This window comes from Ranitomeya variabilis, chromosome 5, assembly GCF_051348905.1.
Source record: "Ranitomeya variabilis isolate aRanVar5 chromosome 5, aRanVar5.hap1, whole genome shotgun sequence".
Lineage (NCBI taxonomy): Eukaryota > Metazoa > Chordata > Amphibia > Anura > Dendrobatidae > Ranitomeya > Ranitomeya variabilis.
This window is the reverse complement of record NC_135236.1, coordinates 9,678,730-9,695,135: the sequence shown is the minus strand read 5'-3', so window position 1 is coordinate 9,695,135 and position 16,406 is coordinate 9,678,730. Positions and strand designations below refer to the sequence as shown.

The following is a 16,406-nucleotide window of genomic DNA, read 5'->3' as shown; positions in this document are numbered from 1 at the left end:
ACATTATGGATGGCAAAAGAAGCTGGAAGGGCCAAACGAAACGACACAGGATTGAGAATTTCAGAAATCTTATAAGGACCAATGAAACGAGGCTTAAACTTAGGAGAAGAAACCTTCATAGGTACATGACGAGACGACAACCAAACCAAATCCCCAACACGAAGTCGGGGACCAACACAGCGACGGCGGTTGGCGAAACGTTGAGCCTTCTCCTGGGACAATGTCAAATTGTCCACTACATGAGTCCAAATTTGCTGCAACCTGTCCACCACAGAATCCACACCAGGACAGTCCGAAGGCTCAACCTGCCCTGAAGAAAAACGAGGATGAAAACCAAAATTACAAAAAAAAGGCGAAACCAAAGTAGCCGAACTGGCCCGATTATTAAGGGCGAACTCAGCCAATGGCAAGAAGGTCACCCAATCATCCTGATCAGCAGAAACAAAGCATCTCAGATAGGTCTCCAAAGTCTGATTAGTTCGTTCGGTTTGGTCATTTGTCTGAGGATGGAAAGCCGAAGAGAAAGACAAATCAATGCCCATCTTAGCACAAAAGGACCGCCAAAACCTTGAAACAAACTGGGAACCTCTGTCCGACACGATGTTCTCCGGAATGCCATGCAAACGAACCACATGCTGGAAAAATAGTGGAACCAAATCAGAGGAGGAAGGTAATTTAGACAAGGGTACCAAATGGACCATCTTAGAGAAGTGATCACAAACCACCCAGATGACCGACATCCTTTGAGAGACAGGGAGATCTGAAATAAAATCCATGGAAACATGCGTCCAAGGCCATTTCGGGACGGGCAAGGGCAAAAGTAACCCACTGGCATGAGAACAGCAGGGCTTGGCCCGAGCACAAGTCCCACAGGACTGCACAAAAGAACGCACATCCCGTGACAAGGAAGGCCACCAAAAGGACCTAGCCACCAAATCTCTGGTACCAAAAATCCCAGGATGACCAGCCAACACCGAACAATGAACCTCAGAGATAACTCTACTAGTCCATCTATCAGGGACAAACAGTTTCTCTGCTGGACAACGGTCAGGTCTATCAGCCTGAAACTCCTGCAGCGCCCGCCGCAAATCAGGTGAGATGGCAGACAGAATTACCCCCTCTTTGAGAATACCAGCCGGCTCAGGAACTCCCGGGGAATCAGGCACAAAACTCCTTGAAAGGGCATCGGCCTTCACATTCTTAGAACCCGGAAGATATGAAACCACAAAATTGAAATGGGAGAAAAACAGCGACCATCGAGTCAGTCTAGGATTCAACCGCTTAGCAGACTCGAGATAAGTCAGATTCTTGTGATCCGTTAAGACCACTACGCGATGCTTGGCTCCCTCAAGCCAATGTCGCCACTCCTCGAACGCCCACTTCATAGCCAACAACTCCCGATTGCCAACATCATAATTACGCTCAGCAGGCGAAAACTTTCTAGAAAAGAAAGCACATGGCTTCATCACAGAGCCATCAGAAGATCTTTGAGACAAAACAGCCCCTGCTCCAATCTCAGAAGCATCAACCTCGACCTGAAAAGGGAGCGAAACATCTGGCTGACACAACACAAGGGCCGAAGAGAAATGACGTTTCAACTCCCGAAAAGCCTCAACGGCCGCAGAGGACCAATTCACCACATCAGCACCTTTCTTGGTCAAATCAGTCAACGGTTTAACAACACTAGAAAAATTAGCGATGAAGCGACGGTAAAAATTAGCAAAGCCCAGGAATTTCTGAAGGCTCTTCACAGATGTAGGCTGAGTCCAATCATATATGGCCTGAACTTTAACAGGATCCATCTCGATAGTAGAAGGGGAAAAAATGAAGCCCAAAAAGGAAACCTTCTGAACTCCAAAGAGACATTTAGATCCCTTCACAAACAAGGAATTAGCACGAAGAACCTGGAACACCATTCTGACCTGCTTCACATGAGACTCCCAATCATCCGAAAAGACCAAAATATCATCCAAATATACAATAATGAATCTATCCAAATACTTTCGGAAGATGTCATGCATAAAGGACTGAAACACAGATGGAGCATTAGAAAGCCCGAATGGCATCACCAGGTACTCAAAATGGCCCTCGGGCGTATTAAATGCTGTTTTCCATTCATCGCCCTGTTTAATACGCACAAGATTATACGCCCCTCGAAGATCTATCTTGGTGAACCAACTAGCCCCCTTAATCCGAGCAAACAAATCAGACAGTAGAGGCAAAGGGTACTGAAATTTGACCGTGATTTTATTGAGAAGGCGGTAATCTATACAAGGTCTCAGAGAACCATCCTTCTTGGCCACAAAAAAGAACCCTGCTCCCAACGGTGACGACGACGGGCGAATATGCCCTTTCTCCAAGGACTCCTTTATATAACTTTATATACTGGATTATGGACCTGTAGCCATGGCAAACCCAACGCGACCACATCATGCAAATTATGCAACACCAAAAAGCGAACATCTTCCTGATGTGCAGGAGCCATACACATGGTCAACTGAGTCCAGTACTGAGGTTTATTCTTGGTCAAAGGCGTAGCATCAATTCCCCTTAATGGAATAGGATACTGCAAGGGCTCCAAGAAAAAAACACAGCACCTGGCAAACTCCAAGTCCATCAAATTCAGGGCAGCGCCTGAGTCCACAAATGCCATAACAGAGTAGGACGACAAAGAGCAAATCAGAGTAACGGACAAAAGAAATTTAGGCTGTATAGTACCAATGGTGACAGACCTAGCGAACCGCTTAGTGCGCTTAGGACAATCAGAGATAGCATGAGTGGAGTCACCACAGTAAAAACACAGCCCCTTCTGACGTCTGTGTTCTTGCCGTTCAGCTCTGGTCAAAGTCCTATCACATTGCATAGACTCAGGCCTCTGCTCAGAGGACACCGCCAAATGGCGCACAACCTTGCGTTCACGCAAGCGCCGATCGATCTGAATGGCCAAGGACATTGATTCATTCAGACCAGCAGGCGTGGAAAACCCCACCATAACATCCTTAAGGGCTTCAGAAAGACCTTTTCTGAAAATTGCTGCAAGGGCACACTCATTCCATTGAGTAAGCACAGACCACTTTCTAAATTTCTGGCAATATACCTCCGCTTCATCCTGACCTTGACACAAAGCCAGCAAGATTTTCTCTGCCTGATCCACAGAGTTAGGTTCGTCATAAAGCAATCCAAGCGCCAGAAAAAACGCATCTACATTAAGCAATGCAGGATCTCCTGGCGCAAGGGAGAATGCCCAGTCTTGTGGGTCACCACGCAACAAAGAAATAATGATTTTTACTTGCTGAATGGGGTCACCAGAGGAGCGGGGTTTCAAAGCAAGAAACAGTTTACAATTATTTTTGAAATTCAGAAATTTAGATCTATCTCCAAAAAACAAATCAGGAATTGGAATTCTAGGCTCTAACATAGGATTCTGAACTACATAATCTTGAATGCTTTGTACCCTCGCAGTGAGGTGATCAACACAAGAGGACAGACCTTAAATGTCCATATCTACACCTGAGTCCTGAACCACCCAGAGGTTAAGGGGAAAAGAAAGACAAAACACATTGCAAAGAAAAAAAAATGGTCTCAGAACTTCTCTTATCCCTCTATTGAGATGCATTAACACTTTGTAGGCCAGCTGTACTGTTATGGACCTGGTGGTTAGGTGCACCTGGAATGACCTGATGGTTAAACTTTAAGACAGGACAAGCTCTGGGAAGTGGGAACTCTGCTGACCGCAAATCCTAATCCTATAACACACACACTAGAAATAGCTGTGGAGCGTACCTAACTCTCCCTAGACGCCTCTTCACAGCCTAAGAGCTAACTACCTCTAAAGATAGGAAAATAAGCCTTACCTTGCCTCAGAGAAATTCCCCAAAGGTAAAGGCAGCCCCCCACATATATTAACTGTGAGTTAAGAGGAAAGTCACAAACACAGGGATGAAACAGGTTTCAGCAAAGGAGGCCAGACTTACTAAATAGACCGAGGATAGGAAAGGGATCTATGCGGTCAGCACAAAAAACTAAAAAAAGCCACGCAGAGTGTGCAAAAAGACCCCCGCACCGACTCACGGTGAGGAGGTGCCACTCTGCAACCCAGAGCTTCCAGCTAGCAAGGCAATATCATGTTAGCAAGCTGGACTAGAACTTAGCAAGTACTAAGAAATATATTCAGTACACAATGAACAACAAATGAACTAGCAGGGACTTAGCTTCTGCTGGAGTAGACAGGTCATCAGAAAGATCCGAGAGAGATCTGAACCAGTACTGATACATTGACAGCTGGCATGGAGTAACGATCTGAGTGGAGTTAAATAGAGAAGCCAGCCTAGCCGCAAACGAGGGCAGCTGAGGAAGCAACCTCAGAACCAGCAGTTCCACTCACAGCCACCAGAGGGAGTCCACGGACAGAACTCGCCGAAGTACCATTCATGACCACAGGAGGGAGTTTGAGAACGGAATTCACAACATGTTTCCTGCCAGGGAGTCAGATAGGGCCTGGAGTGCATAGTGAGTGAACTACAAGGTTCAAGGTAGACAGTGCCGGATTCAAGGTTGACCCTAAATGAGAGAAGGGATAGTAATATACTGAGCGTAAGTGACTAAGAGACAGAATGGCCTTCCAGAGACGGATCCTAGGAAGGATGCCTAGCCACGAGACCTCGAGCTTGCAACACTGCAAAGTAACGGGCATAAGCAGGCCTGAGTACGAGGAAGGGTCACACGAGGAGGTTCCAGGGTGCCAGCAGTGGAAAGAGGACGCAGAACAAGTAGATGACACTAGTTGATCAGGACAGTAGCATTAAAGCTGGGTCGTGGAGAAGTAGTGTGAAGCAGTGGACAACTGGCAACTGTGTGGAAAATGCTTCAAGTTGTAAAGGAAACGTCCATAAGACTTTGTACCTGCTGAAGAGATATTGAAGATCAGATATTGATGGGACATACATTTTCAATTTCAGGACTGATAGGGGAAGAATATGCATATTTCTTCATAACTGGGAGACCTGCCAATCAGCCCCAAATCAATAGTGGCCAGATAGTAAACATGACATGACTGTTGTCAGCTATATATGAAAAAGTAAAATACTGATAAAAAATATGACGGTGATATCGAATGCCTGTGATCGTCCGGACTGAAGATATTGTGAATGTTGGGAATCTCATATTTTTCTGAAACTGAAGCCACTACCCATGACCAGTATTGTTATGAGTCAAGGGGGATGTGTGTGGGTGTAACTTAAGTGCTGATAAAAATGACAAGGCAAATTATGTGTTTCAATGCCGGAAGGTACACTGCTGTGTAGGCTTGATCCATGTTTTTCAATCAGATTTCTTGTATCCACTAAGCTCTGAAGCCATTGTGGTGACATTGAGTTTAGTTATTTATTTTCGTAATCCTGTTTATTTTATGTAATTGTATACACTATATTGTTTTGTCCTGTTTGTAAAATATTTTGTATATTTTTATAAACACTGCCTATCATTCTGGTTAAATATAAAATTTAATAGCTCTGTTCCTCTTGTTCTGTAAACCGCACCCCTGAAGACATACACTACCTGTTATGGGTGTCCAATTGGCTTGTAAACGATTGGTGGTAGCAGCGAGTAGTTATTGTTATTGTGGAGATGGCAGTGACCATACCGGGGGTATATACATATATTCCATGCGTTAGAATTGCAGGTATATATACCATCACTGTAAATATTTGGACACCAGTGGCGCTTGCTATATTAGATTCTTGCAGCAGATAATGACACAGTACCACTTCTCTGTGTCGTTTTATAAAATTGGAATAAATAGTAGTATATCCGCGCTAGAAATAATCCCTCTCTTGTTAAAGTGGAACAATAATCAGGGGCACCTCTTGTATGATCTATCGGATATTTCTGGTTCTATATTAAAATTTACCTTATGAGGCTCAGTAAGATCTTCCAACTCCCACTAAGCTTTCAGCAGTTTAGATCTAGCTATAAAAAGATATATGCTAAGAGATGGAAGTATATTATAAAGTATCCTTCAATGATACACAAGCACATATACATTAAAAAGTGTTAGAAATCATAAACCCACAGAGGAATTTATTAGGAAACAGTTTTTGGTGTCACTAGGAGATGTTTACCTCTTGTGACTCAGTTAGCTCCTCCACACCTCATCTCTTCAATGATTCTCCGTGCAATGGATCCGGATATGGGAACAGGTGTGTTAGCGAGGGGAGTACGGGTAGTAAGTGCAGCGCCCCAGAGTCCTGGTCGTTGCAGTAATGTCATTCTTCCACCAGGGGGGTGATATTACGTCTGAAGGTAATAAAGGAGTTAATCTTTCCAGGTATCACAAACCATACACCACACTTCACACTCCAGTCCACCAGGGGGAGCCATGCTCCTATCTAGTAGGGCACTCCTCACAGAAGGGTAAAACTGGTGGGTTGGATAGAAAGTTAGTGAGACGCTGGCTGGGTTTGACCCAGTGAGCACCTGTCAGGCAGGGAAAGGAGGAACATCTGAGCTGCAGACAGAGGGTCCCTGTCAGGGGTGGGATCCTGACAGAGGCCTAGCGAGACAGAAAGCTACGGAGCTGCGCCTGCCCCACGTGCGGCAGCATCCTAAGAAAGGACAAGAAGAGAATTGTATTGTAGAGAGTGAGAAACAAAGTCACAGCACAAGGAGAAAACAACGGGAGGAGTTCTGCCCTGTAAAGGCTGCCTCCTTCTGAGGCGCGTAGCCGGTGGCTGGAACACCAAGGGAGTAATTGACTCTACGCATTACTTCAGAGACCGGCAGGACAGTCAATTCCAAGTTGGCTGCCCGACCTTAATACCTAGGAGACATGGTGGCAAATTGTGGGGGTCGGGGCGTCTCTAGGGTCCCTATAAACAAGCCTCAGGCCATCAGTCAAACGGGTTTGTCCTATCCATACCATCCATCTGGGGGACAGAGAGGAAGAAACAACATCTAGAACATCCACGAAAGTTGTGAGGACCTTACCGAGTTGCTCAGCAGGGAGGTACTACAACACACAGGCGCTAGAAGGAAGGCTACTGATTTCCACCTGGACAAGGGGACTCTGGATTTGCCTTTGGACCGGCCGGACTCTGCCTACCCTGTGGTCCGTACCCTGGGTACCCTGGACTGTGGATGCTGAAGCTTATATCTCAGCAGGGTGAGTGATCCAACTAAATTGAGATAGGCGATAGCGATTGGAAACTATAAAACTTGACTTTTATGGGTACCAGGTTCGCACCAAGCTATGCAAATTTATATGTAGGAAAATGGGAACATCAAACCATTTATGATAGGGAACCTAGCTGTGCGAACCTGGTACTCTGGCAACGTTTTATTGATAATATTGTTTTTATATGGTCTGGGGGCCCTGATTTACTGTCAGATTTTATTATTAATTTAAATAAAAACGAGTATTTTTTAAACTTCACGGGCACCACCAGTTCCGAATCTATTAATTTTTTTAGACTTAAATATTTTTATTGACAATGGCAAAATTCATACCAAGACTTTCCATAAACCTACTGACGCTAACAATTACATATCCTTGGAAAGCTGTCACCTTCCCAGCTGGTTAATTAATGTCCCGAGAAGCCAATTTATCCGGGCCCATAGGAACTGTTCAAGTACACAGGACTTTAACTGGGAAGTGGAAACCCTGACGACTAAATTTATCCAGAAAGGTTATTCTCAGAACCACCTATCCAGGGTAAAACAGCTAGTCGAAAGGCTACCCAGAACCCAACGACTACAAAATAAAGAAAAAGGAGAGAATCAGAAAACACTAGAGGTGGTTCCTATAATTACACAATTTAATGCCAACACTCATCTACTCAAGAAGATAATAAACAAACACTGGGACATCCTAAAAGAAGATAAAATCATAGGAGAAAAAATACTGGAACGTCCAGTGTTCATATATAGAAAGGCCAACAATCTGGCAAATAAAGTAGCTCCTACAGTCCCAAATCCACAAGCCTTGATGATCCATCCTCCTCACCGTATATGTCCAGGATTCTATCCATGCCGTAAATGTAAACCCTGTAAGCAACTAAACTGTAAGAAACAACTATCACTCTCAAACGGGCCAAATGAGTGGACAATTAAAGACTACATATCCTGCAACACCGAAGGAGTTATTTATTCCATAAAATGCCCATGCAATAAACTCTATATAGGGAGAACAAAGCGGCCTTTGCATATAAGAATAAAGGAACACTTGAGGAATATAAACAAGAAATTCCAAGGCCATCCATTATCGAAACATTTTCTGACCCAACATGGAGGTCTAATAAAAGGAACCACCATTACGGGCTTAAAAATAGTTAATAAAAGTTGGCGAAAAGGTAACTACATCAAACAGATGTCAAGAGAGGAAAGCAGGATGATATTTGAATTGGACACTTTAATGCCAAAGGGTTTAAATAGCTAAATCGAGCTGTTTGCTTTTAGGACATGAAGGACTCAGGTGATCGCGACTGTAGATAAAAGTGCAGATATCCTCCTATGGACCATCCCTGAGGAAGGAATACGTCTATTCCGAAACGTGTTGGAATTGGTCCGTGACCGTGACGTCACGCAAGTTCCTGCATTGTCAGTGAACCGAGCGGCTATTCTCTACAGCGCGCATCTACTCCACGCTGGTGACAACGAGTGACGGCTTTGGTGAGTTCTGCCGCCGGCCGGGGCAGCGCTTACTACCCGCACTCTCCTCGCTAACACACCTGTTCCCATATCCGGATCCATTGCACGGAGAATCATCGAAGAGATGAGGAGTGGAGGAGCTAACTGAGTCACAAGAGGTAAACATCTCCTAGTGACACCGAAAACTCTTTCCTAAGAAATTCCTCTGTGGGTTTATGATTTCTAACACTGTTTAATGTATATGTGCTTGTGTATCATTGAAGGATACTTTATAATATACTTCCATCTCTTAGCATATATCGTTTTATAACTAGATCTAAACTGCTGAAAGCTTAGTGGGAGTTGGAAGATCTTACTGAGCCTCATAAGGTAAATTTTAATATAGAACCAGAAATATCCGATAGATCATACAAGAGGTGCCCCGGATTATTGTTCCACCTTAACAAGAGAGGGATTATTTCTAGCGCGGATATACTACTATTTATATATACCATCACTGTTAGTTCCCCAATAACCGGCCTAGTAGTGGAAACAGTGAATTGTGTAATGATGATTCGAGGCAGCGGAGTTGCGTCCCCTGACAAACTGGTGACAGCAGTGGGATTTGTGTGATCTCTCCGATGTCATCTGTGACAAAGTGGTAAGTGTGGGGACCTGCATGACCCTCTGGCTGTTATTCTTATACATGTACCGATGTTAAATATTATATCCCTAGAAAAACTACAAAAAGAGGACTAAAAATCCTCAAAAAAATGTACGAATTATTACAGTATAAAGGGACTGCAGTGCTTACCTGTCCACTCATCTGAACTAGTGCAGTCCCAGGATGCAGCAAACCCATGTGATAAAGATGACGGCAATACAGGTGCAAAATACTGATGAGGCAAGCACTCACAACCTACCAACTGATAGAGGTGACTGCTTAGTGTATAATTGCACAAAAGAGGCTTGTATAGGACGCTGGTCACACACAGGTAGTGTACAGTGTCTGCTATACAGCCTATTAGGGACGCCCATACTATTAGATCAAGCGGGCTGCCCAGCACTGTCTAGATGCATCCCATGAGGGCAGACACCCTAGTTTACAAGGCCAAAAATACAGGGCCTGGCTGAACCATAAAATATAGATATATAAATAATTTATGAGGTATTGGTTGATATTTTGGCCAAGATATGTAAGCTCGCAACCCGTGCCAAGGGTCCTCACATTTGCGAGTAAACCAGACACTGTGCATTACCTGTGTGTGACCAGCGTCCTATACAAGCCTCTTTTGCGTAGTTATATACTAAGCAGTCACCTCTCCATGAGTTGGTAGGTTGTGAGTGATTGCCTCATCACTATTTTGCACCTGTATTGCCGCCATCTTTATCACATGGGTCTGCTGCATCCTGGGACTGCAGTAGTTCAGATACCTGGACAGGTAAGCACTGCAGTCCCTTTATACTGTATTAATTCCTGAATGTTCTATCCCGCATAGTACACAGTGCGTGGATGCCCGAGCTACACTGACTGGTCTATGGTGCTCTGCTTCTTCCGCAGCTCTTGGATATAGTTTTCCACAGATATGGCGCTCCTCTCAGCCGGAGACTTCCTCTTTTTCTTCCCCTTGAACATTTCTGATGGATGCGGCAGAGTGTCCAGGAGCGGAGGTTGCACGCTGTTCCATTTAACATCTGTCCTCCAAGTTTCATAACTAGACATCTTAAAGGGTCGAAAAAACAAAAACAAAAGCAGTAAGAACATAGAGAAGAGTGGTTATATATTAGTGTTGCACTTATCAGTACTATACGGGGACCACATCGCGTAGCCCCTGCCTAATCCTCTGTTCAGTGCTGTGACGTCTCCCCTCCTCTGCCTCTCCACCAGCAGAAACGGCATTATGTAGGGAGTCTCCTCCGAACATGTAATGTTCTGCTGCGTCTGCCGCTTGGCCTTCTGATCCCACATCCTCTGTGCTGCACAGGTCACTTTTCAGCAGTCTCTCCTGTGGAGATGCCCATGAGAACGGGTTTCGCTCCAGCGCTTTATGGCTGCAACCATCCCTCAATTTTCTGACCTGGCTCTTGCTATTCTCGTTGATCTTCACCACATACATTTGTTCTTAACCTCTTACTGACAAGTGATTTATACACATACAGGGCTTCATACAACTCAAAGTATTGCAAATGTACAAATAAATGAAGTTTAAGTCCCCGAAGGACACAAAAAAAGTTATAATCATTTATTTTTTTTTATTGAATTTGCTCTTCTTTACTCACAATTTGTAAAAAGAAAATGAGAAATAAAAAAAAAAACATTTTTATTGCTGTGTCCATAAAATTCAGAAATTTTTAAAATGCCATCATTTATCCTTCACGATAAATGCTGTAATAAATATGCCAAACTTCACATTTTTATTTCACTTTACCCTCCCCAAAAGTTGGAAAAAAAAACCAAGCAAAAAGTCTTAAGTCTCAAAAATGACAGCTTAAATAAAACAAAATTCACCAAAAATAAAGACGTCATAATCTGGAAATGTGGTGACACAAACCAAATGTCAATTTTTGGAAAAATGTATTAAAAAAACCCCCAAACATAATAAACGATAAAGATGTGGAGACGGCACTGACCGCAGAGTACGGCTACCAGGGCATAAGTACTGAACAGTAGATGCCACACAAACTTGCAACAAAGGCAGAATTTCTTACCGATCCCGGGATTCCAGGGTTATAGGTGCTAAAAGTAAAAGAATAAAGTTATTATACGAGAAAGCCCCCAGAAAATAAATAGGCGTCAGATGGATAGTGATGGGGGTAAGAGGGCTTCGTGCTGGAGAAGTGGCCTCTACTTACCTGGGCTGTCTCATGAGACGATCCCAAAACTCAGGGCCGTAGCGCTTCTCCGGGTGAAGCAGTGGCGAGTGAGGAAGGATGGGCTCAGGGAGCAGACGGCTGACGGTCCGGGATCGTCTGCGGGACATAACGATGGTCAGGACAGGCTCTATAATATGATCAGTAGAGCGGAGGGCATGGTGTGCTCCTCCATGTGTGGCTGATCGGAGGCCATACACTCAGTGGCTGCTCAGTGGGCAGGAGGGGGTATCAGCTCTACTACATGTAATCCGACATGTCAGGACATCATCAATTGCTTTATCCACTTACGTGATATAGGGAATGTAGTTCTCGCTGCTAAATTCATCGTACATCTTCACAGACGTCCAACTAAACTCAGAAGAAACAACATAGTGATGGTTATCCGTCTGTGACTTGTCATGGCCTCAGATTCTCCTACCGATCCCATGCCACTCTGACAGTCTCTGACGACATGGCGTCCTCTTCTGTCTCCTATCAGCGCCGTGTGATGGAGCCAGATCATCCGCACCAATGACTGACACCACGCCAATGTACACAGGAATGGCGGGAACAGCCAAAATATATTAAAGGGGTTGTGCCACACACAACATAGGTTTGAATTAATAAATATTGGAATAAAAATAAGTTCCACAATTGGATATTAAAAAAAAATTGCCCCTGTGCAGAGATAATCTCATTAAGTGCCCTATGTAATGGCCGTGTCTGACCGTGCAGGAACATGGTCTGATCATACCACAGCTCCTGGCCAGGAGGAAGGAAAGGGGAATATGCAGGCAGTCAACACCAACAGGCAGTGTGATGTTCTGGGAGAAAACATCACTGCCCAGTTATCAGTGTGCTGCTTATTTGTGACAAACCAGCCCAACCAGTAATGGTGGGTATCATAACACAAAAAGCCGCTGCCCTCACACCCCATCTGTCATCCTCACATCTCGCACTCACTGACCTGGTTTCCTCATACCCTGTGGTCTCTCCCACCATAACTTAGTCTCTTCTCCTGCTCACTCCCTGTCCTTCTCTTCTTTTCACACTCTCATACTCCTATCAACCTATCTTCTCCTCACCTTTCTCTTCACACTCTTCTCCTCACACCCTGTACTATTGTTCTCACATTTTCCACTTTTCTTCTCCTCACACACTATTTTTCCTCACCCTTCTCCTCAAACTTTTCTTCTCTTCACACTCATCTCCATACACTCCTCTTATGGTCTCACTTTTCTTCTCCTAACACTGACTTCTTCTACTCACCCTTCTCTTCACCAAATATATGCTGCTGTCTTCTTCTCCTCACACTTCTCTTGTCATCACACTGTTTTCTTCTCCTGAAACATTTCTTCTCCTCACACTCCTTTCACTTCCATTTAACTAACACCCTGTCTTCTACTGCTCACAACGTCTTCTTTACCTCACACTCTTAGGGTACCGTCACACAGTGCCATTTTCATCGCTACGACGGCACGATTCGTGACGTTCTAGCGATATCGTTACGATATCGCTGTGTCTGATACGCTACTGCGATCAGGGACCCTGCTGAGAATCGTACGTCGTAGCAGATCGTTTGGAACTTTCTTTCGTCGCTTGATCACCCGCTGACATCGCTGGATCGTTGTGTGTGACACCGATCCAGCGATGTGTTCGCTTGTAACCAGGGTAAACATCGGGTAACTAAGCGCAGGGCCGCGCTTAGTAACCCGATGTTTACCCTGGTTACCAGCGTAAACGTAAAAAAAACAAACAGTACATACTTACATTCCGGTGTCAGTCCTCCGGCGTCTCAGCTTCTCTGCACTGTGAGCGCCTGCCGGCCGGAAAGCGAGCACAGCGGTGACGTCACGGCTCTGCTTTCCGGCCGCTGTGCTTACACAGTGCAGAGAAGCAGAACGCCGGGGGACAGACACCGGAATGTGAGTATGTACTGTTTGGTTTTTTTACGTTTACGCTGGTAACCAGGGTAAACATCGGGTTACTAAGCGCGGCCCTGCGCTTAGTTACCCGATGTTTACCCTGGTTACCCGGGGACTTCGGCATCGCTCCAGCGCCGTGATTGCAAAGTGTGACCGCAGTCTACGACGCTGGAGCGATATTCATACGACGCTGCGACGTCACGGATAGTGCCGTCGTAGCCATGAAAATTTCACTGTGTGACGGTACCCTTATCCTCAAAATTGTATCCTTACCCTTATCCACAATCTTTTTTTCTCCTCACACTCCTCTTCTCCTCACACTGTTTTCTTTTACTCACCCTTCTCCTCAAACATTTATTCTCACGCTTCTCTCACTTTTATTCTCCTAACACGCTGTCTTGTTCTCCTCACCCTTCTCCTCACAGTGCTTTTCTCTTCTCACACTCCTCTTCTCCTCACACTTCTCTCACTTTTACTCTCCAGATGCCCTGTCTTGTTCTACTCAGACCAAACCAGTGACTCAAACTTTAAGGTTGGACTTCAGAAAGGCAGTGTGAGGGATGAGGGAAACTCCATTTTGATGTATTAATTTGAAGCTCAATTGATTATCCAGAGATCTCTCTCCACTCCTGAATTGTGGCCCCCACCCATGAGATAAGTCCACAAATTCCCAAAAGAACAGGAACATGCCATATGGCCAGAAAATTAGAGGCCCCGTGTCAATTAATGTGAGGAGGAACAGAGCTTGGGCCCCCTGCTGTCTTTTTGTGCAAGGCAGTCTGCTATCAATGGAAACTCTAGACGGTTAGGCACCGACACAGGGATAAATTATGAGACTACCGTGCATCTCAGGGTTAAGTCCAATATACCACCAGAATCCTGGGGGCCTTCCGCACACACACACCAGGGTCTCAACGTTCTCTAGCCGTCCCAGATACCAAACTATTAAGACTGGCTCTCCAGAACCACTTAGCTGACCCAAGTTTGGATTCCCCGTATCGATCGAGCCCCAACAAACCCGTTGAGATGTCAGTCATCCTGTTTGGACCTCCCACTAGGAAGTTATGACCCATCCTAGGTATTGGGAATTATTTCAGCCAGGAGGTCAAAGGAGGAGATTTTAGCCCGGACCAGAGAGGTGGTGGCAAATATGGGAGGGGGCGAGCTAAGGGTTAAAAGCTGGCTACACACCTTTAGCCAGTGTAATTGTTCTGTCATGGAAGCCACGTCATCTTACATGTGGAGACGGACCACGAACTAAGAAAGTAGCCTTAGTACTCAAATAAGAATACAGTAATGAACCAGAGCCAGCAGAGGTTTGTAGCAAACAAGTCATGCCAGACTAATCTAATTTCCTTCTACTATGGAATCACTGACTGTGTGGATCAGGGAAAAGCGGTAGATATAGTATATTTCCACTTCAGAAAAGCATTTAATAAAGTATCTCATACTATCCCTATTGAAAAATGACCGAGTATGGGATTAACAAGGCTACGGTTAGGTGGATTCATAAGTGGCTCAGTGATCGTACTCAGAATGGTGATAAATGGTTGCACAACCAATTGGAAGAATGTTTCAAGTGAAATACCACAAGGTTCTGTCCTGGCCACAGTGTTGTTCAACATTTTTATAAATGATCTAGATAAGGGAACTGAAGGTAAACTAATCAAATTTGCAGATGATGCAAAGCTAGGAGCGATAGCTAACACTAGAGAAGACAGAGACAATGGGCAGTGACAAATAGAATGATATTTAACAGGGGGGAAATTCTACATCTGGGCAAGAAAAACAAAAATTAAATCTACAGAATAGGAGGAATAGAACTAAGCATCAACATTTGTGAAAAAGACTTGGGTATACTAATAGATCACAGACTGCACATGAATCAACAGTGTGATGCAGAAGCAAAAAAAAAAGACAAACACAGTTCTAAGATTTATTAAGAGAAGATCTGGAATACTGTGTGCAGTTCTGGGCTCCACATTTTAAAAAAGACATTGAAAACCTGGAGCAAGTTCAGGGAAGTGTGAACAGGATGGTGAGCGGACTGTAAAGTAAGTCCTACAGGGAACGGCTAAAGGATCTGGGAATGTTTAGCTTGCAAAAAAAGAAGGCTAAGAGGAGACTTAATAGCTGTCTACAAATATCTGAAGGGTTGTCACAGTGTAGAAGGATCATCATTATTCTCATTTGCACATGGAAACACGAGAAGCAATGGAATTAAACTGAAAGGGATCAGTGTGAAATAGGCTGCCACGAGAGGTGGTGAGTTCTCCTTCAATAGAAGTCTTCAAACAGAGGCTGTACAGACGTCTGTCTGAGATGGTATAGTGACTCCTCTCACTCCTCTTCTCCTCACCCTGTCCTCTCTTCTCCTCATTGTCATGTGTTTACCACGACAGAGAAGAGCCAGAAGACCTCAGCTGATTTCTCTTACTCCTGCACTGATTATAAGCACTTCACCTTATTAACCAGTGTAAATTTCTTTTAGCAGTGCAGGGGTTAATCGACTCAGTTGAAAGCTCCTTGAAGCTTTCCTGTGTTTAGGCTCTCAGCTGTGAACTGGTAGCCACTCACATCTCCTATATAATCTGGGCCCTGGCTACCACTCATTGTCAGAGAAAGCTTACGCTGCATGGCTGGAGGTTGTTGTTGGTTGTTATTAGAGAAGGTGTTTTGTGGATTTATCTGACACTGTTGCTAGGTTTTGCGTGTGTGATAATTCCCTTTCTTCTTCTACTTTGGTTTAATCCTATCCTCCACTCCCCGGTGTATTCCTCTGTTGTATGTGTGAGTATATATGTGTTTGATATTTTTCGTTACCCCTGCTTGTATTACCTTGTTAGTCTGGTTGGTGTATTACGGTACACTACTACTCACCTCTACCCTGGGTGGGGGAAGGGCACAGACTGAGGGCGGATTCAGAAGCTAAGGCAAGGTACGTGGCCCCAGCTGTTATGATCTGGTGACCTTGGAGCCGCATGAAAAGTTTCTCTGGAGTCGATG

General features: G+C 44.6%; 1 protein-coding gene across 1 annotated transcript in view; it reads right to left on the bottom strand.

Annotated features, from left to right (window-relative positions):
* INCA1 (inhibitor of CDK, cyclin A1 interacting protein 1) overlaps positions 1-16,406 on the bottom strand; it is a 56,637-nt gene that overhangs the window by 8,888 nt on the left and 31,343 nt on the right. Inside the window, exons 2-5 of the mRNA XM_077261555.1 lie at positions 11,785-11,844; positions 11,476-11,592; positions 11,332-11,359; positions 10,155-10,345 (exon numbers count right to left, since the gene is read on the bottom strand). Coding sequence (XP_077117670.1) covers positions 10,155-10,345; positions 11,332-11,359; positions 11,476-11,592; positions 11,785-11,828 — 380 coding nt within the window. The 5' untranslated portion in view covers positions 11,829-11,844. The remainder of the gene's footprint in view (positions 1-10,154; positions 10,346-11,331; positions 11,360-11,475; positions 11,593-11,784; positions 11,845-16,406) is intronic.